At 34.4% G+C, this 25,253-nt stretch overlaps 2 protein-coding genes across 9 annotated transcripts in view; both read right to left on the bottom strand.

The window, feature by feature from the left end:
* LOC110101097 overlaps positions 1 to 13,286 on the bottom strand; it is a 56,399-nt gene extending 43,113 nt beyond the window's left edge. For 5 of the 6 annotated variants that reach the window (XM_020828863.2, XM_020828868.2, XM_020828864.2 and 2 more), the window contains exons 1-4: positions 12,965 to 13,286; positions 6,995 to 7,112; positions 6,761 to 6,884; positions 69 to 2,065 (exon numbers count right to left, since the gene is read on the bottom strand). In XM_020828863.2, the coding sequence (XP_020684522.1) occupies positions 69 to 2,065; positions 6,761 to 6,831 (2,068 nt within the window). In that variant the 5' untranslated portion in view covers positions 6,832 to 6,884; positions 6,995 to 7,112; positions 12,965 to 13,286. The remainder of the gene's footprint in view (positions 1 to 68; positions 2,066 to 6,760; positions 6,885 to 6,994; positions 7,113 to 12,964) is intronic. The other variant, XM_020828867.2, reaches the window with a different exon arrangement.
* Positions 13,287 to 17,477: 4,191 nt separating this feature from the next.
* Positions 17,478 to 25,253, bottom strand: part of LOC110101098 — a 35,220-nt gene continuing 27,444 nt past the window's right edge. For 2 of the 3 annotated variants that reach the window (XM_020828873.2, XM_028695085.1), the window contains 6 exons: positions 24,065 to 24,381; positions 23,878 to 23,977; positions 23,605 to 23,664; positions 21,557 to 21,643; positions 17,970 to 18,110; positions 17,478 to 17,894 (listed from right to left, as the gene is read on the bottom strand). In XM_020828873.2, coding sequence (XP_020684532.1) covers positions 17,568 to 17,894; positions 17,970 to 18,110; positions 21,557 to 21,643; positions 23,605 to 23,664; positions 23,878 to 23,977; positions 24,065 to 24,381 — 1,032 coding nt within the window. In that variant the 3' untranslated portion in view covers positions 17,478 to 17,567. Of the gene's footprint in view, positions 17,900 to 17,969; positions 18,111 to 21,556; positions 21,644 to 23,604; positions 23,665 to 23,877; positions 23,978 to 24,064; positions 24,382 to 25,253 lie in introns of all 3 variants that reach the window. The other variant, XM_028695086.1, reaches the window with a different exon arrangement.

The following is a 25,253-nucleotide window of genomic DNA, read 5'->3' as shown; positions in this document are numbered from 1 at the left end:
ATCAACTCCATTTCCCTGAACATTTCCTTATTTAAAACTAATAGAACAATTCTATGTTGGAAGTTTACCTAAATCTTCTTCAAGAAATTTATTTGCAGAGCCATCCAAAGACAACTCTTCAGCCATGTCCTGAATTGCAGGATGCAAGTCTTGAGCCTTGTCCATAACATTAGAGAGTGGGTCTAAATTAATTCTACTAGGACTGATGTATGTCATTGAGGACTCCTTGTTAACTGAAGCATGAACTTGTTCAGTATGAACTTCCCTCAAATCAGTAACTGATATGGTTTCCTTCTGCACACTTGATTTGCAGAGTGTAGAAGGTGAGATACTAGATTCTGTAACAGTCATTGTGACAGACAGACAAGATTCATCAGTCATAGCAACAGGTAGAGAAGATTCAGAAGGGGCTACATCATTATTTTTATCTAATTTCAACTCTTGCCTCTCAACATCCATAATTTTATCATAGTTTCCCTCAAGAACCAGTCCAGGCTTCTCAAAGGTAAAACTCAAAGAATTAGTTCTCATCCTTTCACAATCATCAATTTCTGTTCCTTGAGTTTCATGATTAACATGAATAGAAGCAGGCAATTTTATTAGCGATTGGGTAGCAATTGCAATTTCATCAATTTTGTTTTCCACCAGCTCGCATTCAGGATCTTGATTATTATCAATGGCATTCGTGAAAGTCTCAAGTTTTCCTCCTCTGTCATCACAAGACACTGTTGAGTTCTTCATTAACTGAGTTCTTATACTGTGGCCATCATCATCTTCCAAGGAATCATACAGCAGGCCGTCACCAATACTTCTAGATCCTTCTGTTAACTCAGTCTTAGTCTTTAGGGTAACAGAATTATGTCCAGTTCTATCTTCTTGTTCCATTGCTAATAGGCTCTTACACTCTTCATTGGCAAATGATTTCCGGCTTGCCTCACCATTATCATTCAAAGATTTTGTTGGGCATGGAACAGACACCACTAACCCATCAGAGTTCACAGCAAATACTGAATTAATGCATTTTGTATTCGGCAGCTCCAAAGCATCTGATTTGGACGCGAACTTCTGGTTTGTTTTGTCCTCGCTATACGTTACCAAAGATTTGTCTCTATGTACATCATCACATAGGAAACCGGAACTATTGCTGGTATTTCTCTGATCTTGCCCAACGTAGAACAACCCAGTGTTCAACTTCTCAGCTTCTATATCAAGTTTTACATCTTGATTAGAAGCCAAACTCTGGCTATCCACCGCACATGAGTCAGAGTCATCACTATGTGGAACTTCTGTCTTCAAAAGCACCTCACAAACATCTTTTTCATATGGAACTGTCCCACATAAACCCTTTTCATCCGCTTTTGATTTTTGAATAGGATTATAGAAACAACTTAAATTGTCTATCATTGTGTACGGACCAACATCAATCTTTCCATCAGGACTTAAGTTTTTGTTTGAAGGATCTTCGTACATGGCGATTCCGGATTCCTCCCCTTCAGCTGCTTGAGATGAACCTTGAACATCAGGCAACAACTCCCATTGAACTTCATTTGAAGGCGAAAATTTTTTCAGATGCTTATCTTGTGTCAATTCTGGATCAACAGGTAGGATATCCATAATGGATGATTCATGGGCATCACACTTCTCTACATAGAGATCCACCCGATTATCAATGCCATTAGATTCATCATTAGCACTCACGTCCATGATGACAGCTTTGCCGTTGATCATTTCATCCTCTCCCACAGATTTCAATAACAAATCAACAGATTCAGATGATGTTGCCTCAGACCAAACATTGTTATGTCTAGCTATTGAGCAAGACTCGGCAGCACTTGAACTGAACTCTAAGGCACTACTCCCAGGTGGAAAATCAATCCAATTATTTTCTTGCCCTTGTATGCCAAGTAAAACTTCCTCTTCAACTAAGCTATCAAACCTAAGGTGTTCATCAAGATCAAACCTTGGAAGAGGAAACGACCGCAAGTTCACAGAAAATTTATCTTCTCCAACTAACTGAAAGTTCTGGCTTCGAAAATCATTTTCATCATAATCCATTGATGTATACCTGCAAAATTACCGAGGAACATAAAATGGCATTGTCCCTGTGGTGTAATTAACCAGCAAAAGAAACAAAACTGGACGGTTCTCATATGCTCGTAATGAAAATCTAGAGTAAATAATTAACCTGGTTTGCAAACATTGTGATACATTTTAACCCAAAAAAAAAACTATTAATTAAACTTCTGCTACAGAACAGCATTCAGAAACCTAATATTGATTATGATGATACATAGCATTGTTCAATTTATTCAACAAACACTCCGAGCTGAAAAACATTTCAAAAAAATAAACTTTGCTCTTCTGAAATTAGAAAAAACATAATGAAGAAAAAAAAGTAACGGAAGAAAACAATGGGAAACAAATCAATCACTTAGACACAATACCGGTGGTAAAAATTTTCCTAGACCTAAACAATCAAGCTAAAAGAAGGAACGAAATTTTTTTCAAGACAATAAAATGAAGAAAAAAATTCATCAGCAGTATGCGTGACATCCGCCTGCCTCACATTGCTATAATTAGTTGTCACCAGACTCACCATTCATTGGTTAGTCAAATCACTCGACTAGATGGACATCACATTCGTATGATTAAAAAAGGAAGCCACTATAAGCTTCCATCCACGTGCACAGACACAACAGATATTGCTTCGTATAACTGGGAGATCCATATAAAAAATTTACAAATGCAGCTGAAATCACCAGATACTACATTTTTTTAATAGATTTGAATGTTTATTCATAATTATGTACTAAAGAAAAAAAACCACAAATCTAAACTAGAAAGATTTGTATTTTTTTAACTTATCTAAAAAAAATTATTATATCATAAGAAATAATTATGTACTCAAGAAAAATACATTATTAGAGAAGCATACGAGCATGCACTCATTGTTTCATCAACCATTTAATCAAAATATATGTGGTGCATTGGCTATTTTTTGTTGAATTATTATGCACATGTGCATGTTTCTCAAGAAAATTTTGTCATAAAATTATGTGATTGCTCGTCTTAAATCTGCTCTGACTCTTAGCATGTATTGCTAATCTTTAGCTAAATTCCCATACTGCAGAACGATTCCAAGTAGAAATAGCTTAATCAAAAGGAAAACGAATGGTATGGGCATAGGTTGATGCCTAACACCAAGAGATGTTCAACCATAGGATATGATTAAAAAACGAAATGGCCAGATGAATGACAATCAAACTCAATATGCTTGGTTCTGTCATGAAAAACAAGGTTGCTAGCAATTAGATAGCAACACAATTATCATCGTACATGTAAAACCCGAAAACAATCGATCGGATGTGTCGCACGCATTTCGATGGGCCACGACGGAGTTAGCAGAAATTTCGAAGTCGTCGGAAATTGACGCAAATAATTTTATTAAATTCTATTCAAAATTTCGATCAAAACAGTATAAAAAAACATATACATAATTTCGCACGATTTTAAAACTAAAAATCGTCAGATAGTTAAAGTAGCCTTTTTGTCCAAACTACCCTCATGAGCCTTAAGGAAATTCTTAGGGGAAAGGGTACATGCATAAATTGGCACTTAACTATTTTCCCTAAAACCCCATCTGCCTAAGGGACCGAACCATTCGGTCCCTTGGCTCCTTCGTTCGGCCACACGCGAGAGAAAAGAGGAAGGGGCGACGGGAGCTCCACGAAATTGGTGGTTGGCGGCTTTTCAGAGATGGTTTTAGGGGGAAATCAAAGATAAATCTTAAGGAAGAGGAAAGGTAAGCTCTAAACCTAGAAATCTTTCTTTTTCTCCAACATTTTTCATGATTAAAAAGTTAGGATTTTTATAAATCATGAAATTTGATAAAGGGAAGTGTGTAGGAAGACTTTATGATAATTGTAAAACCCAAATTTTGAGTTTTTAAGTAAATTTGAGGTTTCTAAAATTTAGGGTTTGCTCAAATGTTGGGATTTTCATAGAAGAATGATAGGGAGTTTATTTGAGCATGATTCTAACCCATGAAAATGAACTTTTGCTCGAGGAAAACTTTAGGGTTCCAAATTAGGGTTTCATGAAAATTTAAAAAAAAATGTTTTAGGAATGTTGTTATGAAGGGGTTTAGAAGCATGTTTAATCAAAAAAATTTGATTTTCCCTAAAGTTTTTGTGATTTAAAAATTAGGGCTATTTCAAATTTTTAGATTTTGAGCTAGGTTGATAATGTATATTGTTTATAGGAATCATGGGAGGGCTCTAATTAAGAGAAAAAGACATTTTGAGAAAAAAAATATTTTCCCTAAATTCTACATTTATTTAATCCGAAAATAATTAGGTTTAATGATAATATATGTTAGGGAAAGTGATATAAATTATAATTAGAAGGAAATATGAAAATTTGGGTTATTAAAATATAAATTTTAATAAAATCCAAAAAATTTATATTTAAGTTCATTAAATTCTTTGGTAAAACAAATAGGAAGGATAAGATCAAATAGGAAGGGAGATTTAGATAATTTAATTATGTAATGAGAACTTTTAATAAGAGAATTGGCATGTATAATTAATTTTAGTGTTTGTGTTCTTTAGGTTAAACCTAAGACAATATCGGTTCAAGAAGTTTAGCGAAGAGCTTAAAGTAAGTGACATTACATTTTAAATTTCATATTTTTCTTTTAAGTATATCATGTTACATTGCACTTTACTATGTTCATGTTACATTGCACTATGTCATATTGTACTTGGCATATTAGATAGAAAATTTTTATACAAAAGTTCACATAGTACATTATATTTTAGATAGAGAGCTCTTCATACGTTAAAGTTCACTTTCATGCTTAAATCAAATTCATCATATGTATGTTTGATATTGTTGCATCATCTTATGTTATGAGATCAAAATGCAAGTTTGTGCCTGTTGAGGTGGAGTACCAAATACGGTGCACTTGCACAATATGGATTTTCGGGACAATATGACTCTTCGGGGCAAAATAATGATGAATGGTCTATTATGAGATTATACCCGATCAGTACAATATGGGTACTCTGATATGGATATATAATATATGCATAAACTAGAGGTATATGAACATGTGATATAATAGACATTATGTAATAAATAAATGTGGTAAGCATATGATGTATAGGAAGGAGCATATGACATTGATACATAGAAGTATATAACATATAGGAAAGAGTTAATTACTGGACAATTTTTGCATGTAAATACGTTACCAACTTTGCACATTGTTTTCCTCTATATTGCACATGAATTTTAGATGTAATTGTTATTTGCCGAGCGTTAGCTTATTCCCTAGTTTTGTGATATTTTCAGGAGACTCTGATGCTAAGTGAATAGCTGAACGACCCTGATTTACAAATAGTCGTAGAGGACCAGATGACAAGTTCCTTTTGTATATTTTTGTAGTTGTGAAATGATTTTGTGGGTGGATGTTAACATGAAAGAAAAATTTTGTCCACCTTTGTGCATCTTTGACTTTATATGAAATGTTTTATTAAGATAAGAAGTTGTTATTTTTAGAGGTGCTAAATTATCACTTGAGAAGTTTTAGATTTATATTTTATGTTTCTCTGATATTGAAATGCTATGTTCTATCATTTAAGTCTGACATCCATTCCCTCCTAGTCTATACGGGCTCACTGGGCCGAGTCGTGACAGTACAAAACATAAGTAGTGAGACAGAAAAATTAAACTCTCCTAAAAGAGTTTTTACCCATGTCATTTCATAAGATGAATGAGTTATAACTTTGTATTCAACCTCAGTATTAGGTCTGGTCACAACAATTTGTTTCTTACTTTTCTAAGTGGCCAATTCTCTACAACAAAAATGCAGCATCTTGAGATTGACTTTGCCTTAGAATCGAGCTAGCATAATGCTTTCACATTCAGATGTTCCGTTTTTAATGCAAAGCACCTTTTTTTAGAAGACTTTATAATATATCAGAGAATGGGCATAATAGCTTCCTAATGCTTCTGTTTTGGTGTTCGCATATGTTGGTTTACAACTCCAATGAAATAAATGTCAAGCCTAGTGAAAATATGATAAATCAAACTGCCAGGACAAATCAACAAAGGGTTCCTCATTATCATGAGGTTTGAGCATCCATATGGGCATCAACTGCTTTGCAACCAAGAAATCCAATCTCTTCAATAAAGATTAGTAAAATATTCTCTAAGAAAGAGAAAGTTCATTTTTGTTGTAGGCACATCACTTCAAGAAAATATTTTGCCCATTTAAGAACTTCAGTCACAAAATACATTTGTAGATAGTATCTAACATCAAAAAATGCCTTTTTGATCACTCCAATGATGTAATATGACATCAATATAAACAATCAATACGACCAAGCTGAATGGTGCATGCATGACGAAGAAGAAATGATCTTCAACGCTACTATGAAGGCCAATCACGATAAGAATTTCACAATTTTTTTCAAACTAAGCCCATCAGATTAGTTTAAGTCCATGTATGGCCATCTTGAGTAAATATATGTGGTTATTCACTAATAAATATAGTAAAATGGTTGCTACACATAAACTAGATATTTAATGTCATCATAAAATACTCATATCCACTTGCAATACAATCCATCCTTTCATTGATGGTCACCAATAGGTGATTTTGGAGAAAGTTAAGCCTGACAAACATGGACAAGGGGTTCAAATAGTCTATCCTATAAATCAATGTGAACCCTTTAGCAACCAATCAACTTCATACCATTTGAACGAGCCATTAGGAAGAACTTGATAGTGAACAGCCATCCCGTGTATAACAACTGAGTAAAGCATTCATCCCAACATCTGAAGCCATTCCCATACAGGATTTTATAACATTTATTATCCTGAGTAGGAAATGGAGCAAATAATAAGGAAAAGAAAAATGTATGAAAAGATAATGATAAATGATCAAACATATAATAGTGAATGAGATGAACAATAGGCTATCATTTACCTTTTCATAAGAAAAGTGATAAACGAAGATCAGAAAACTCATCAATGGGTGGATGCTCAGCAATATCTGACATTTTGGAAGGTGTTGTAGAAAATGGTTTAGGTTGTTGAGAGTAAACCTGTAGAGTGGTAGAGGTAAGTAATAGAAGGTATAGCAGCTTTTAGAGGAAAAGAAATAGATGGTAAAGCTACCTTAGGGGAAGGGTAAGAAAAGAACATATAGGAACAATAAGGTCTCATGAAAAGTAACATCAGCAGAAGTCTTAATGCGGAAATACTTAAGAAGAATACATTGAATGACACAAGTGGAGAGTTTACTATGTCACTGAAAAGCATGAACAAAGCAAAAAAAAAACACCCAAATATCTCCAATGTAAGGGGAATATAAGCTGCTTGGAATAAAGAAAAGAGATCAAGAGAAAATTAGCAAATAGAGGAGAGGGAACATTATTGATTAGATAGTAGTGTATCAAGACTACATCAGCTAGAACTGACAAGGAATATTCAAATGAAATATTAAAATCCTGACAATATCTAAGTAAATAGTGGTGTTTACATAATTTTTATTTCCTGATAAAAAGTTAGAAAATTATGAAGGTCTGCAAATTGATAATTGCACAAGTATACCAAGTTAAAATAGAACAATCATCAATGTATATGACAAAAATGACAGAATCATGATTGAATAAGAACAAAAAGTAAGGCCCAGAATATTGAAGTGAGCTAACCCAAAAGGTAGACTTTGAAGGTTATTGATAGAAGAAGGAAAGAACACGATGGTGTTTACGCATCTCACTAGTAGGAAAAATATACATGGAAGGAGATGAGGAGATCGATAAACAATCCTGAATTTTGTTGAGAGGAGAATAGCCTAACTGAAAATGCCATTGATATAAAATAATAGTGCAAGGGTGAAAGGGGCATCACTCAATAAGTAGTAGACTCCATCAAATTCAATACCTCCATCAATCATTGTTCTCAAGCTTAAGTACCAAAAAAAAACACAATGAGAAGAATTACAAAAAAGCTATGATTTTTTGTAAGAAAATGGATAGACAAAAGGTTGACAAGAAAATATGGTGCATATAGAGCATCTAAAGGAGAAAGAAATTTAAAATAATGAAAAATATATAGAAAGATAGAACCATCAGAAAACATGACATTTGAAGAGATTTAAATGATTGGAGATCACTCGTCATATGAGAAGAAACAACCAAATTTAAAATCTATGGTGTACAAATAGAGAAAACAACAATAAAAAATCAAGAGGAAGAAACAACATAAGAGGTAAAGAGAAGTGTCTATTATTCATGTAGTTGGTCATAGTCTTCTAGAGAGATAGAAACAATAAAATTGTGGGCAAGGGTTGGATTGCTATAGTATGCTAAGCAATAGAGGTGTAATTGAATTTCTCTTGATAACATTTAAGAGGATGATTGGTGCAACTACAAAAAGGGCAAAATGAATTATGTACATGGCCATGGCCATGTACACCAATTTGTCCATCATATCCATGGCTCACATATACACTTGTAAAGCTAGCAGCTAATGTGACTGTTCAGCCGTTGGAGTTTGTAGCATACAAAGCTAAATTATGTGAATCACCTAAGAGAGAACTGATTGCAATATTTGGAACTGTGGAGTCTACCATTGGTTGAAAATGAACATTTTGTAGGGAACTGTGGAGTCTACCATTAGTTGAAAATGAACATTTTGTAGGGAAGGATGTAAGCCGAAAATAAATTTGGCTATAAGATATTCTTCATTCGATTTTCATCAAATAATTTGATTAGTAGTGAAGGTGCAATGCTATAATAACTCATCCCATTCTCCTCTCATGCCGTAGTATTATTGGATATAGATGGCATTTGTTGGAAATAAAAAAGCTTAGAATAAAGAGTATACACAATAGAAATATTAAAGAAAGTCCCACATCTTCTTAGAAGCGTCATAAAACATCACTGCGAAAGAAATGGAGGGTTCAAGACTGTTCAACAGCTAGGTAAAAAAATTGCAGTAAGCATTTTCCATTAATCAAAATTAATCATGTCTTGGATTTATGAGAGAGATGCATCAAAGCGTTGGTGTTTATTACGAGAACCGACAAGAAAGCAAAAGACCTGCAAACACAAAAAATAGTTGGTACCTTCAAATTTTGATTTTAGTGCCAATTGTGGAAGATAGTTTTGATTCATTAAGAGGAGATTGGGATGCAATGACAACGTCGAGAAAGAGAGTTATAGAAGCTAATTTTGAGCTTAGATCATGGAGGAATTAATTGGCCCAAAGGTAGGCACAATAATAATGGGGCCGATGGGACTGGGTGAGCAAGTAGTTGGCTCGTGATTGTGGATGGGATCCGATGTATTGAGAGAAGCGAGCGTTGCAAATCAAGGTTGGGGATGGTCATATACGAGCAGGGAGATCGCGTGCAAGAGCAAAAGGATTTATAAATTACATAGCTACGTGCTAAGTAATAGGGTGAGTCAAGATTGTGAAGGGGAGAAGGTTGTTCGAATGGGTGAGAGGCGGGGTGAGCAACTACAATTGCTTTAATAATATATGTGTATATATATATATATATATATATATATATATATATATATAATTCACTAAGAAACACCCCACCCCACACATCCATAATAAAGAAATAAGTACAATATTATTAGAACAACCAAATAATTTACATCCCATACCAAATGCATACTCTTATCTTGACATTTTCCTTTGTTAAAAGAAACAAAGGTTTACATTAGTAAATTAAATATTAAAAGTAAGATGAGCACTTGATAAAACTAAAATAAGAATTATTCAGTTGGCCCCAACAACACTTTTGTCTAATTTCAAAGATCCACATTTCACATTAATGGAAAAGATCACCTAAAAGTTTAAAGCTAAGTAGCTAACATCTATAGTAGATGTAAACTTTCACACAAGCTTTAGGATCAATAGGCATTTTTTGTATGCGTGAAGTTTGGTAATGGACAAAAGTGATAAGAACAAAATATTTTTCAGGAAACACTAATGAAAAAATACATAATGTTCTCAGGTGAATTATTTTGTAAATTTTAGTAATTTTTCTACAGGAAATATCACAAAAGTGGATTTTAACCAGAATCATCATCTTCTTACTAGGAATCACCATCATCATTAGACTTACCCTAGCTATTTGGAGTCATTTTAACTTGCTTATGAATCAATGGATAAATAAAGGGCAAACCTGCACAATATTAGCGGTGACATCTCCACATAAATATTAAGTCAAATGTGATTGATTGTACTATTAAAACTTTAAATTTTTAAAGATGCAATATTTACCAAAATTCTTCCTTAATTTTGCCTTCATTTAAAAATCTGAACCAAACTTGTGAGTTCAACAAATTCAATAAGAACCTAGGCCTCTATCTAATCTTCTATATGAATCTCTCATTATACAAAAGTGAAAAGAAAGTATAGTTGATCAACCAATTCTTTCAAATGATCACATGGCCATGGGAGGTTTATAGGCCAACTATGGGTTGCAATTTTTTTTTTTTTTTTTGCCGTATTCCATCTTCCCACACACACCCAACATTAAAATCACTGCCAAAGACATTGGTCGAGCTCTCATATCCACCTATTTCCTTTATTTAAAAAAAAAACTACCCATAATCATCGTGTTCTCGGCCTACCATACAAGCCCCTTAATACTTCACTTAAATAAGACCACATCTTCACTAATAACCTTAATATTCCACTCTTAATTCACACCTGGTCAACATCATGTCCACAAACATCCATCATTTTATACTCCCTTACTTCATAGCACATATTTATACAAAAGTCCAATAATAAAAGTACCTATTCTTTACAAACAAACACTTCCAGCATTTCCATTAATATAGAACTGTCTACATCTGCTACCTTTATAAATCAAGAATTGAGTTATTTACTTAATCAGACTTGGCTTCACTCTTTTGATCATAACTTGTAAACCTTCTAAAATTCAGTCATTTTTTTATTTCTAGAAAAACAAATTTTGTAGGATTTCAAATAGACATAATTTAAAATTCTTGATTTATCAACACACATCAGGTTAGTATTTAACTACATGCAGTCCACCTGAACATAACAAAAAATTTATCTTATCAGTACTGCTGGAAATAGCACGCATCAAGGAGATTAAACTGAAATTTGAGTAGATGCACTGCCAAAAATAGTCCATTTTAAGCAATGTTTAAAATTGTGTATTCAGGTATTGAGGCGTTCTTCATTCGTGAGGCGAGGCATAAGCCTCAAGGCGTTTTGAGGCGTAAGCCTCAAAATCAAAAGATTGCGTAAACATAAAATGATAAATTTTTTATATACTAATGAGTGGATAATATAAAACATAAAAAAACATAAGATATGAAGTGAAATCAAAATATCTCAAAATTCTATCTTTCCCAAATCCCAATATTCTTTTCATTAACATATAATTCCAATTTTCAAAAATAAATAGCAATGACATATCACATAAGAACTCATAAGTCATCAGTACTGTCATCACTAAGGGGTTCTTCATTTGAATCATCATTATGGTGAACTGCTCTCTCCCCTTCCTCCTCTCCTATAGAGTCCAATGTCGGGCATTTACTTCAATATTTATGTAAGTTTTAATATATATAGCATGAGGCGTAACTGCGTAAGCCTCATGCCAGTGAGGCTAAGCGGGCCTCAACCAAGTTGAGGCGCAAGCCTCATAAAAAAAAAAATATGCAAAGGCGGGCCTCATATTGCGCAATTTTAAACCATGATTTTAAGTACTAATTGAAATTTTGTGAAAACTTTGCCTATAAATATTTCTTAACCTAGTTCAACAATTCTAAAGTATTTTGTCACATTTACAAAATCTAAAGCTATTTCTGTGAAATTCCTAATCAACCAGCCAATCATTTTGTCCAACAGCACCCTTAAAGCAGTATAAGAAACAAATTGATGCATATAAGAAACAAACAAAAACCAACTGGATTTGAATGTTTCTTACCATTGATATAGCAGATATTGAAGATGTACATTTAATAATTCATTCTTTCTTGGCAAAAAAGCCACTCATGCATGTCTAAGTGCTTAAACCTTGGGAAAAAAATACATATAGACATGAAATTGACTCAAGAAGAAACGGTTTCTATCACAAAGCATAATCTAAAAGAGACACAAGTTCAACTCTCAATTTTGTCCCTCAAAACAAAATTAATCACACCTCCACACATTGCAATTCAAAGAAAATTTATGCTACTATTTACCTGGACTATATAGTAAAATATTAATGTGAAACAAAAACAGCACAAATAGAAGAGCTACAGCTGCTGACAAAGTAGGTCATTTAAAAAGATATGCTTGAAAATAGTTGGCACAAGTAGTGGAAAAGTGAAGTGCTAAATTCAGAAATTAATTAAGTGAGACGTTTAAAAACACTGAGTTCCGGACTTTCATTGATAGGAAGAGCCGATCACTATGAAATTGCAGATAATAGAATTTCACAGATTGGTCCCAACAATTCTTCTGGTCTACAAAAGAATACAAATTGGCAAAGCAAAAAAAAAAAGGTTTTCAGCTTGTCTGGCAGCAATCACAATCCCGGAAACTTAACAAAAATAAAGTGAAACGCATCAAAATGGGCCAGTGTAAACAAAATGGCCAAAGAACTATCAACGCATAATCACCCGCATAATCACCAGAACAACGGCTCAAACCATCACTAACCACGACAATTCCTTCCCGGAGCCCACAAAATAATATCCACATAAGGAAACCCTAAGCGCTTCAAAAAGAAAACAGAAGCAAAACAATCAAACGAAGCCTTCCCCGGAACTTTAACATAAAAAAGAAGACCGCAACGAACCCTAACTTAATTCATGAAAAAGTAGCTTCAAGGCGGAAGCAAGACCCCAGACCGTGAAGGCGTGAAGCAGAGTAAGAACTAAGGGGCAGTGTAAAAGAGCAAGTATACCAGAGAAAGAGCGCCTGCGGTGCTACTCCCCTCCATCAGGAGACCCAATCGTGGCCGTTCACTTAGCGAACCCCGAATCCAACGGCGATCCCACGGCTCATTTCCCGAGAGCGGCGGATGTCATCTCTTCAAGCCTGTCCTACAAGCAAACCCTAACCCCGATGCTCCACATCGTGGGACGCCGCGAGGCGGTCGAACCGAGTTTCACCACCGGCTTTGCTCCGAGATTTTTCCCACAAATCGTCGGTCTTTCACAGTCTAAAGAGAAGGAGGCGCAACTGGCCGGAGCACTCTTTCTCCTTCTCAATCTACTAACTCCAGCCTTTTTTTGTAATCGGGAATAGACTGCGTTGCACATTAGCCCCTGGGATTTGGAAGATTTACGGGCGCGCCATTTCATCTCCTTCTTGCACGTGTCAGTGATGTCAGCTGCGGACCCTAACGATTCGGCGGTGCGTTGGGATTAGATGTTTTCATTCAACCAGTGACAATATGACACGTAATGAGTTTTTTTTAGGGAAATTGATTTTTTTTTTTTGGGGAAAATAAATTAATTTTTTTTTCATATTGAATAAATTTAATTATAATTTTAGATAAAATATTGATAAATTAGAGTGCCCTTCCATTCAAATAGAGAAAAACTTTAATTATTTAACTCAATCTTAATTTTTATTCTTAAAATATTAGGTTCAATAACTAGAATAATTTTTTTTAGAATTTTAAATGAATTAAATGAAAATACACACACATCATATATATAAGCTTCGAATTCAAGATCTTTGATTTGATAGCATAAGCACTAACAAATATAACAATTTGTGCTACTTATAATAGTTTATTAAGCAGAGCCAAGGTAATAATCTACTGAATCATATATGACACAGTAGATCAAGAAAATTAGAGAAGGTTTTGGATCTTCAGATGTCTAAACAAGGCTAGACTCTTATTGGTTTTCAATGACTATACTAAGAAGGGGTTTCTAAAACTTGAATCATACCTAGGGTTTCTAGCAAAGGTGTTGATCTAGTGAATTAGCATTGGCATTATAGAATGGACAAACCTAAGGGAATTTGGATCTTTTGGTGTTTAAGCAAGGCATGACTAAGTCTTTTTGGGTTATACTAGAGAGATTTTAGAGGTTAAAATTATAACCTAAGTTTATTAAATAGGATTGCATTAAGAAGGGGGGTATAGAGATTTAATCCTACTTAGTAGTAACCCAAAACCCATACCTTAGACAAAATTACAAAGAAAATTCTAACTGGGAATGAGAACATTGTAAATTTTTTAAAGGATTTTCTTATATGGGGAGTTTTAAAATTTTGAAAGATTTGTTATCAAATTTTTCGTCTCCCATTCATAGATGATCTTAAATAAATAGCAATTTTTTTAGTGCGGGTTCAAGATTTTGAACTGATCAATTTTCATATGAATGAGAGAGAGAAATCAATCATCTTCGACAAGTATAAATCATCAATGCATCTCAACTACTTACAGGGAGGTCAAAATGTTAAATTGAAGTTTTGTTTTGAATTCGAATTTAGGGCCCAACTTGTTAGGAAATTATGGGATATGCAATTATATATAAAAATATAATTCTGTTGAATTTTATTTCTTAATACAATTATGCATAATATTAAAGATAACATGCATTAATAGGGAGCATAGGACTTTCCCTATTTTAACAAAACGTGCATTGATATAACATTTATGAAAATCTTTGATTACTTTTTCTATTTTTAATACATTTGTATATAGTTTTAATATCTTTATGATTCATATATTTAAGGACCATTTTTAAAATATTAAGTATTATTAATTCATTAATGCTATTTTATTCAAAATAACAAAAATATATATCTTTATCTTGGACATAACAAAAAAATAAAGTAAATTAATTAAAATAAAAGCTAATTCATATTTTTTTCTTCATATTATACTGATAGTCTAATGCAATTAATCATATATATATATATATATATATATATATATATATGTTGTTGTCAACTCCATCAACCCATTGATGTTGAAGTACCTCTCCACCTTATAGATCCACCCATGTGCATCCTCACTTTCAAAAATGGGCATCCCCGGCTTTTTTATCTTTTGATCTCCCCTGTTTCCCTTTATTCCTCCATACTTTTCCCCTAGGCCGGTTGTAAACAAGAGCCGGAACAATAATAATATACTTTATGATATATTAAAATTATACGCACAATAATAATAATAAGTAAATCATGATTTATTAGTTATACTAAAATATTATATATTGAAATATTATTCATAGTGTATTAGAATATAATTTCTTATTTATTGATTATATATATATATATATATATATATATTTGTATGTGCACCCGTCCTATAATTATAAGAACTATACAAATATGCTAACTATTGTTTTATTACGAAAATACATCAAAAAATTTGTTTCAAACTAAAATATCTCGCTTTTGACTGTGAACTACTTATTTGAACTCTGTATTGAATGAATTATGTTCGAACTATATTAGAGAAAATTTGAACCCTATATAAAAGGTACTCAAATAAGTGAGCATAGTTTTAACCTCATTCGAATAGTGTTCAAACCATGTTCAAATAAGATTTCAATAGGTTTAGCCTAGAGTAGATCAAATATAATGCATTAGTACGTTACAACAACTTTAACAAAACGGTTACAAGGTTGATACCCAGAGTACAATCACAATAGCTATAACATAAGAAATTATAAGGCAAACACAACATAATGTAAGCTAATTACTATAACACATCAAGATACCAAGCATTACATCATTGCACAGCTAATCAATGTTGTTATTTCAAGAATTTCCTTAACTCTAAGAAGCTAAAAAGTTGTTTTAATAACAAGGAGCAATGTAAAAAGTATTATGAAGGCGGTGCACACTTAGTATTACAAGCAACCTGATTATGACTCCTCACTCCAAATCGAATAAACCTACATTACACCGCATCCTTCTCCCCATTTGAAGGCCTTATATTTTATGTTGGATGACCACCATTTGGCTTCACCAATGGAGGTTTACACAACTTTGTTTATTTCATTTGGGAACCCCATTAGTATTTATTAGAGACAAACTCCGAGTTTTCTACTGTGCCTACTGACTTGCATAATTCGAGCATGAAATTATCCATAACTCATTATTTTTTTGGCCAACTACCGCAAATGCTACTAGATAAATCTATGTACATCTTATGCCACTACAATAAGCAAAATACCCCACAACATGTATTCAAAAATGTTCCATCCATACTCATCATGGGCGACTTCATTTACTTTTGAAATCTTTGACACACCTAACAAGTAGTAAACATACTTGAAAATTCCCTTCATTATCAAGCTAAATATCAACAATAATCTCTATTTTTTCCTCACGAAATAAATCAATGTCACAATCCCTCTAGTTTACTATAAAAGCAATAAATCAATCTCGCAATCCCTCTAGTTTACTATAAAAGCATTTGAGCATGTTTCAAACCACGATCGAACATATTTGAATATGATTCAATCCATATTCAAATCATATTTGAAAGAGGTTTGAACTAGTATACTTGTTCGAACATCATCGTCCGAACAAAGTTCGAACATGTATTAGAACATATTCAAACTATCTTCAATTAGTACGAACACATGTTCATATAAGATTCGAAACAAAACTCTTAGCATTCTATCTAGCTCTAAGTAAAGCTAAAACAAATGACCAAATTTATGATATATGATATAAACATTAGAAAAGATAGTACCTATATATGTTGAAGCCTTCGATGAGACCATCTCCAACCAAAAAACTCATTTTTCACTCCAAAATGTAGTAATACACCAAAATGCAGTAACTTGTCTCCATCCGAACTCCATTTTCTAACACCAAAATGAACAGTGCGACGCCAATATTGGCGTCGCACTGTTCACCTCCCTGCAGATGCCGCAAAGTATCGCGTTCGGTTGGAGGGAAGAAAGAACGGCAAACACTGGTTTGCCGTTCGGATGGAGATGCCCTGAACGAAAAATGTCAACTTCTAAGCGGGAAAATTTTTTTTTCGAATGTGAGGCAGCAACAGCAATGGATTAAGATGAAGCGCGGAAGAACTAGACATCGTTCCTCTAATATATTTGGATATAAGAATAAGAAGGACATTTTAATCTAAAATAAACTTCTATTCATACTTCTTCCCTATGAAAATAAATAATTAGCATTTTTTTTAGATTTCAGCTATTATGATATAAATTTCCTGTGCAAAAGGTGTTTACCTAATAATGACTCAACTACACGAGAGATTATTCTGTGCGGACGCCGGGCGCAACTCTACATCTGGATACCAACCAGAATGAGCCACATCAGCGATATCGAGCTGCAATACCAAGCAGTATCGAGCCCCGATACCTTGGTACCGAGCGGTACTGAGCCACGGGCTTAGATATCCGGACGGGATTCGACTTCCACACAGAATAATTTTTCCGCACCATAAGAAAGCTGCCAAAGAAACTTTAAAAAAAAAACAAAAAAAAGTGAACGAAATGCAACAGAATTGGCGAGTTATCAGAAGTCACAACCAACTGAAGCAACAATTTAAAAACTGTGTTTACTTACAACCACCATGGCTTTTCTATTAAATCCTTACCAAATACATAGCGGAACTTTGTGTTGTATGGCAGCCACTCAATGACTTGGGCTGCTTTCTTGTTCTTCCCATTGACACATTTCAGAATCGCTTCGTTCAACTTCTTATCCGTGTTGGTAGAGACCCAAGCAACTAGTTCTTCGCTGCTGAGGTTGGCCTCCTTGGCATATCTATCAAGAAGCTTGGGGAGGAAAATCTTCCTTGATTTCTTTACAAAAATGTTCGCCTGAAGAAAATCCTTCTTTGCCATTTCAAGCTCCTCCAAGACACTCTTGGCAGTGTAGACCCTTAGCTGCACTGAACAAGAGCTGTAAGAATGTATATATTACATAACGAAGAGCAGAAACTGGCAGATAGAAGACTGTACCATAGGATCAGAGGAACCTCCAGTGCATAAGGCAAAGAGAACAAGCGGCTGTGATGTGAGAAGAGTGAAGTTTGAGCTAATCAGCTGTTTCTCTTCTGCAGATTTCTTCCTCATGGCAGTGGAGATTATGGCTTCAAACCACTGAAGATGAACATGTAAATTATGTTGAAGATAGCAGAAGCTAAAAGCAGTTTCAATGAAAATAACAGGATTTTCTAATGCTTCAACAGTATCTATCAAAATCTGTAGCCTTATGGAACAACTTAAGAGAAATTAATTTAGTGGCCCGAGCGCATAAATATGTCAACTATTATGGCCTATTTCAGTGTATGTAGGTGAGAGGAAGGGACATTTCCCACATCTGAAAGTAGAAATTTAGGGAGACATTTATAAAAAAGTTTTTTGGTAGTCCATTAGAGAAATAATTAATGCTTCCTTTTCTAATTATTGTTATAAATATATTATCATAATATTGTTATAAATATATTATAAATAAATGTACAAATAGATATGTGCATGCATATTACATAAATTTATGAATACATAGTATTCACAGTATATATTTATGTTATATTGTAATCACATATTTTTCTATAAATTAAAATTTTCCTCAATTGTTAATATTATGTATTTAATTTGAATATGCACTATAACATTTTATGCCAAAAATTATATTATTTAAATGTATTTATAAATGTATGTGGGTGATGGATGCACGTGAAAGCGAAAGTGATAATGAAATTTCAAAAAACATAAGAATATCATATTTAATGACTTTCAGAAGTGTGATTAGGAACATATAGCCCTAAAATCAAATGACTAAGGGGTGTTTGGTTTTAAGTTGTTAAATTCAAAGAATTGGAGAAGAAAATGTTCAATTTTATTATACACAACTATTACTATTTATAGATCTATACGGGATATCTTAATAAAAAAACAAATAACTACAAAATCATGCATGATTGCCATAATATAATCCTTCCTAAATCAATCACCCGAATATGGAAGAAGATCGACGTGATCTAGGTGACCCTCCCACGGATCCCCATCCTAACTATGAGATCAAGGGCTAAGGGACGGTTGAGATTTAACAGAAGTAAAAAGGGGTGTAAAGTATTCCAGGTGTAAAGGTTTTAAGAATATTGGTGTTTAGTTTGAAGTAAAACAAATGTAGTATAAAATTTTGATGCATTTGGGATTCACCAACTAGTTCATTTTTACTCTATTTGGAATTCCTCAAATTTAGACGAGTTCCAAATATATCATAAATCCATTCCTTTGTCGCTTCCCGCCGCTAGTCACTTCCCGCCGCCAACCACTAACCACGACCACTACCACCCATTACCGACCTCCGCCACCACTGAAGTTATTGACCACTGGTCGCTACAGCCAGCCACCAATGTCAGCAGCGGCAGTCACCCACCACCGCCGCAACTCGCCGCTGTCCACCTCCCACCTCCGCCCAACGCAGGGCACTACCGCCGGCCAACGCCACCCTTTTTGGACTTTACATTGCACTCATTTTCATTTAAAAAAAAAAAGTTTCAAGCATTTATTTTACACTCATCCAAACAACTCTAAATTATTCTCCTTTTACATGCTACATTCCATTTACACTGCATTAATTTTGCATTATATTTCTTTTCCAATCAACTAAATAGCTGAAGTAATCCAGTTCTCACTCGCATTTCTTCTAACATGTAACCAAATAAGCCGCATGAGAAGAATGGAGTGTGAGCAGATAAAGTGCATCTCTTGTGTAATGTAGTTTTCTTCCTCATGGCAGCCAGATTTCAAATCACCTCACATGAATGACTGTTTCAATTAAAATGATGCCATCCTTATGCATGTTGTATTTTATAATGCCATCATGTAGAAATTTGGCTTACGCAACAATTTCAAAAAACTTTAATCCAAACAAATGTAAGGAAGCCAACCCAGCAAATTAACAGGAAATAGCAGAACTAACATCTGACTCATTTTCTATGCAGATATTACTAGCTGATACATCATCAAAAAATTATCATGATCGGTCACGAATCTCAAGGCAAATCAGGTTTGAAACTTCCGAAATTAAAATTGGGACCATCCGAACTCCGATTTCAACAAACCTTACAGTTGAACTGAATGTCTCAGAAATATGAACCCAACGACACCAAATTCGACTCAATCCGAGCCAAAATCGGTCCAAATCAAGGGCCCAAAGTGCTGTTGGATGGTTCGAACCATAATTTGGATTATCAAATAGTTTCCAAACGTGACATGCTTATAGTCAAATCGAGCGGCTCGACGAGACGAATCCAACAAACCCAAGATCACATAGTTCCGACATCATTAAGACCTTCAAATATCTAGTGAACGGTTTACGATCAAGGGATTCAACATTGATCGTCCATCCAAACCACTCCCCATTTGCTCTTGATTCTCCTCCTATTTACGAGCCATGACACTCTATGAAGTTTATAAATAGACCCCTCCTTCCTCTTGAAAAGGGAACCCTAAGCCTAAGGACAAAAGAGATAGATCGGAGATCGCTCTTGCCTCCTTGCCTTCTCGACCACCGTTGGAGTTCTGCCTGACCACCACCTGACGCCCTGAGCTCCACCGGACCACCACCTGACGCCCGGAGTTCCGCAGGACCACCACCTAATGCACTGAGCTCCAACAAACCACCACCTATTGCCTGGTGTTCCGCAAGATCACCACCGAATGCCCGGAGTTCCGTCAGACCATCTCCTGACACCCGGAGTTCCGCCGGACCATCTCCTGACACCTGGAGTTCTGCCGGACCATGTCCTGACACCCGGAGTTCTGCCAGACCATCACCTAACACCTGGTGTTCTACCATAACACCCCGACACCCGAAGTTCTTTAAGACCACTACCCAACGCTGGAGTTTTATCGGACCACTGCCTGATATCAGAATTTTGTCGAACCACCTTCCGACGTCGAAGTTCTGCCAAACCATCATTGGACTACCAATTGACGCCCGAATTTCCAAGTAACTCTAGACTTCCAACGGACCACCAAGTGATGCCAGATTTTCATCTCCATTTGTCACTAGATTTTAACCATACGGTTGACATTTGTAATCTAATCGCCCTCACGGACGAGTCAGCCCATTGTAATCTACTTGAATTCTAGTTGAATCATTTTTAACTGGGTTAAGCCCAGTGGTTTTTTCTCTTTCCAGGATTTTCCACGTAAAAAATCTTGTATTCTTTGTGTGTGAGCTGGATGTCCGTACAATGCTAAGACGTAAGATCATAACTCCATCGCCGTGTATATTCTAGCCCGCAACACTAACATAGAAAAAAAGACTAACAAATGAAATCCGAATAATCAAACATACACCTCCTTTATCTCTCTCTCTCATCTAAATCTTAAATCACCAATTCAGTGGAAGCATGAGATTTTTTTTAACATGCTCTAAAGATGAAATCAGATTTCTTCATATGTTTCTTTAACTTGAGTATATTAATAACCAATTCCCATCCAATGTACAAGTGAAATGCGAGGATCTAAAATATTTTTGGAGAGAGTTAGCAGACAATTTAATGAAGGAAAGATCAGAGATCAGATCATACACGACCAACTCGAGGTGTCCGGCAATGGAGTATGGAATGCTCTATTGAATTGGCAGTGATGATGAGCCCACCAATATTATATGCAGCCTGCAGAACAGGAGAAGATTATCAGTAAATCTTGCTGATCGAGAAACCAAAACACTCCAACGTTGCTTATAAATCTTAGCAAGATAATAAGTATCTAGGAGAAAAATGTTTGAAAAGCATGCATATTTCCAATTAGAAGTAAATAATCTAGCTAATACAAGATATGCTAACATTTCCTATCAGAAGCCTTCTTGTCAATGAGCATTACAAAATCTTCAGAATCACAATGGAACACATCGGAAACTAAGCATACTGAGGCTTTGTTTGGGACGGCTTTTCTTCTACTTCTTAAAGCAGCTTCCTAGTAATTTTTGTACTTGGAAACTGCTTTAAGAAGCAATAAAAAAAGCCATCCCAAATGAAGCCCAAACCTTCTACCAGATTAACATAGAAAGCATTTTCAGATTATTATTGACGAAACAGTGTGACAGAAACTACGTCAGTTTCATCATTGTAACTGCTCTTTGTGCATAATCATGACAGTACGGTACTCTAATACTAAATCAGTCATTTCCCTCGCGAAATATCCTGGAGAAATTTGCTTTCTTATTTTCATCAACAAGTGCACATACTCAAGTTATGGCAATTTCATGAGATGGTAACCTACAAAAAACAAAAACCTATTTGTTTTGTATATCTTATTTTTTAATAAAGTAGAGACACGCCTAATGCAATAAAGAACATTCTGTTAACTTAAAAGAGGACGCCCTTTAAGAAATAGAATGCCTATAATAATATAGTGCAGTTGCAAGGGATGATTGAAACATTTAAAAATAACTTTTTTTATTTTTTAAATTAGTTTTTCATAACTAAATTATTATATGTTGGGAGAAATGAGTGGAGAATGAGGAGCATTGCTGAAAGAGGGTGCCATATGATAGTCGGACATCAAAAGAGAAGCATAAAATTTAGTGAAGTGTTGTAGAGAGGAGAATGCTCAGATGGATGAGAGACTTTACATTTAGAGATAAAATATAAAACGAATATATATGTGAAAATGTTGGAGTAGCTCTAGTGGCAGATAAATTTAGAGAGAGTCGTCTTAGATAGTTTGGTCACATAAAACGTCGCCCTTCTGATGACCTGATTAGGAGAGTGGATGTATTAGATCTGGCTTATATTAAGAAAGGTAGAGGCAGACCTAAAAATACTTGGTTAGAAAGTATTAGAAATGGCCTTTTTTCTTTAGATTTAAATGAGAATTTGATTCTTAATTGGACACAATGGAGAAAAAGTATTCATGTAGCTAACCGCCCGTAGTGGGATAAAGGCTTGATGTTGTTATTGTTGATGAAAATGATGATACAATTAGTTAAAAATTACCACCATCAAAATGTAGCAGGCAGCTTATCAACACTAAAAAATTAAGTGGTTTGTAAATAAATTAAATGTTTAGATTTAAATTTGAGATTTGCATTGTCACTAGGCAAAATAGCCAAAGTTTTAGAGTATTTATCATATATAAAGTTGTAGCATCAATTAATGCCGTACAGCAATTACAGGATGCCAAATGCCACTTTTTTGGATTAATGAACATGTTTTAAATATCTATAAATGGACTGGGAGAGTACCCGAAATTTTATGTTTGATTAACCTACATGAAATTTGAGACCATTGCTCGCCATTCCTAACATTGGAAGTACGCTGGACTAAAATAATTGCCTTGTTGTTTGGTTATAGATGAGCTTGTTTAAAATTTTAATAACCAAATGGCCCATATATGGCTCGCAAAATTGACCCACCTTTTTTTAGATCATTCGCACGCCATCTGGGCGAGCTTTCTGACAGACAATCACAGTTTGTTAAACCACATAGGAAAAATCAAAATTGAAAACTCACCTGACGTAAAATTTAATGGTGGAGGAATTCCTCAATTTGAACATAGAGAGGCAAACAATAACCCCACGCTTACTATTCAATGATTAGCATTTGAACATGAATATATACAAGAAGAATAATACCTTGTGAAATAAAGCCAATCTCCTCAAGGAACCATGGGAAACTCCATAGGCTAAATATGCCTGCACACAAAAGCGTAATAAATGACCTAAATTTAAAAAAAAAAATCTCAACTTCTCATAAGCTGGTGCTTTTTAGGCTTCGTCTGGGACGGCTTTTTTACTGCTTCGTAAAGCAGCTTTATAGTATAAAAATTAAAAATTTTGTACTATAAAACCACTTTAAAAAGCATGAAGAAAGCCGTCCCAAACAAAGCCTTAATCAGAAACACTTACGTGCATCACGAGCGAATTGTACACATTAATCCAAAATGCCAACTTTGCACCACATTCCAGAGCACTAACATCCACGCGCTCCAGCTGTTCCACCAGTAGTCTGAAATAAAAAAAAAAACAAAAGATTAGTTTTGTCAGCGTGGAAAAAAATGGAACAAAAAGACACAACACCTGCTCTCTCACCAACCTATAGTTACTAACTGCATATGCAACGCTTGATAAGTGGTTCTTGTCCATTGATAATGAAAATATCTCCACCATAGATCGGGAGGACGGTTCTTGGCCATCTCCGGCACCACCTCTCCTTGAAAGTACAACCTTGGTTGATGATCTTGATAAGAAGGGAGAATGAACTTTTTCTGGCTTTACTGAAGCATCACGGCGCATCCAACAGTATATAGCAGCCATGCATTTCACAAGTTCTTCAGACAATATGCTTGGACATTGGTACAAATGATCTTTCAGAGTGCGGGACATGCAACTCTTCCTTCCAGTTGGCAACTTCTGTGGGGGTATAGATGATTAAAATAAAGAATACATTAACATGTCTTCTGCAAAAGCATGCATTGAAAATGATTAATAACATGTTTTACTTGCTTCATCAAGTCTACTTTAGCACTCATTGATTTTCAAATTGGATTATGAGCAAAGTACATGATTGGGTTGATTATGTTTATGTACCCCTGCACATTGTAAACACGAAAAAAGTGCAATTATTCTCTTTTTGTATGCATTGTCACTAAAGCTAGCTCGCATGAGCACATTGTTAGAGGAAACTCGACACAATGCTTTGGGCAAGTGCCTAAGCACATTAAACACACTTATAGATTTAGAGATCAAATCATCAATTATCAGCCTCAAACAATAAGCACACAATTGATTTTGATGATGATTATTCTCTATTCAAGAATCAACTATAGAATGTTCATTCTGAAGAGAAAAGGCCTTATATGTAAATCCAAGGTTGTGAAAATTTGATTGGACAATGAAACGGAAGAAGAAGAGGTTCGTGGTTCGACCAATCAAACCGAAGACGAACCGGATGACGTAATAAATAATAATATTAATAAAAATAAATAAAATTAATATAATAATATGTCAATCTAATCTTAAACACAAATTCATCCTATCATACATATCAAATATCCAAACTAAAAATGAGTTAAGGTTTAAGATCACACTTTATGTTATATATTTAAATATGATTTATATATATAATATAATAAAATCATTAACATAATATAAATATATGAGCATTTAAGAATATTTATAAAGTTTTTAAAATATATAGTAAAAATTTATAAATATAAACATTATTTAAGAATAATATATTTATATGTTTATAATTAAAAATTTATAAGAATAATATTTAATAA

Source organism: Dendrobium catenatum, unplaced genomic scaffold (genome assembly GCF_001605985.2).
Source record: "Dendrobium catenatum unplaced genomic scaffold, ASM160598v2 fragScaff_scaffold_621, whole genome shotgun sequence".
In the NCBI taxonomy this organism is placed as follows: Eukaryota; Viridiplantae; Streptophyta; class Magnoliopsida; order Asparagales; family Orchidaceae; genus Dendrobium; species Dendrobium catenatum.
The sequence above is the reverse complement of the archived record's forward strand: the minus strand, read 5'-3'. Positions and strand labels throughout refer to the sequence as shown.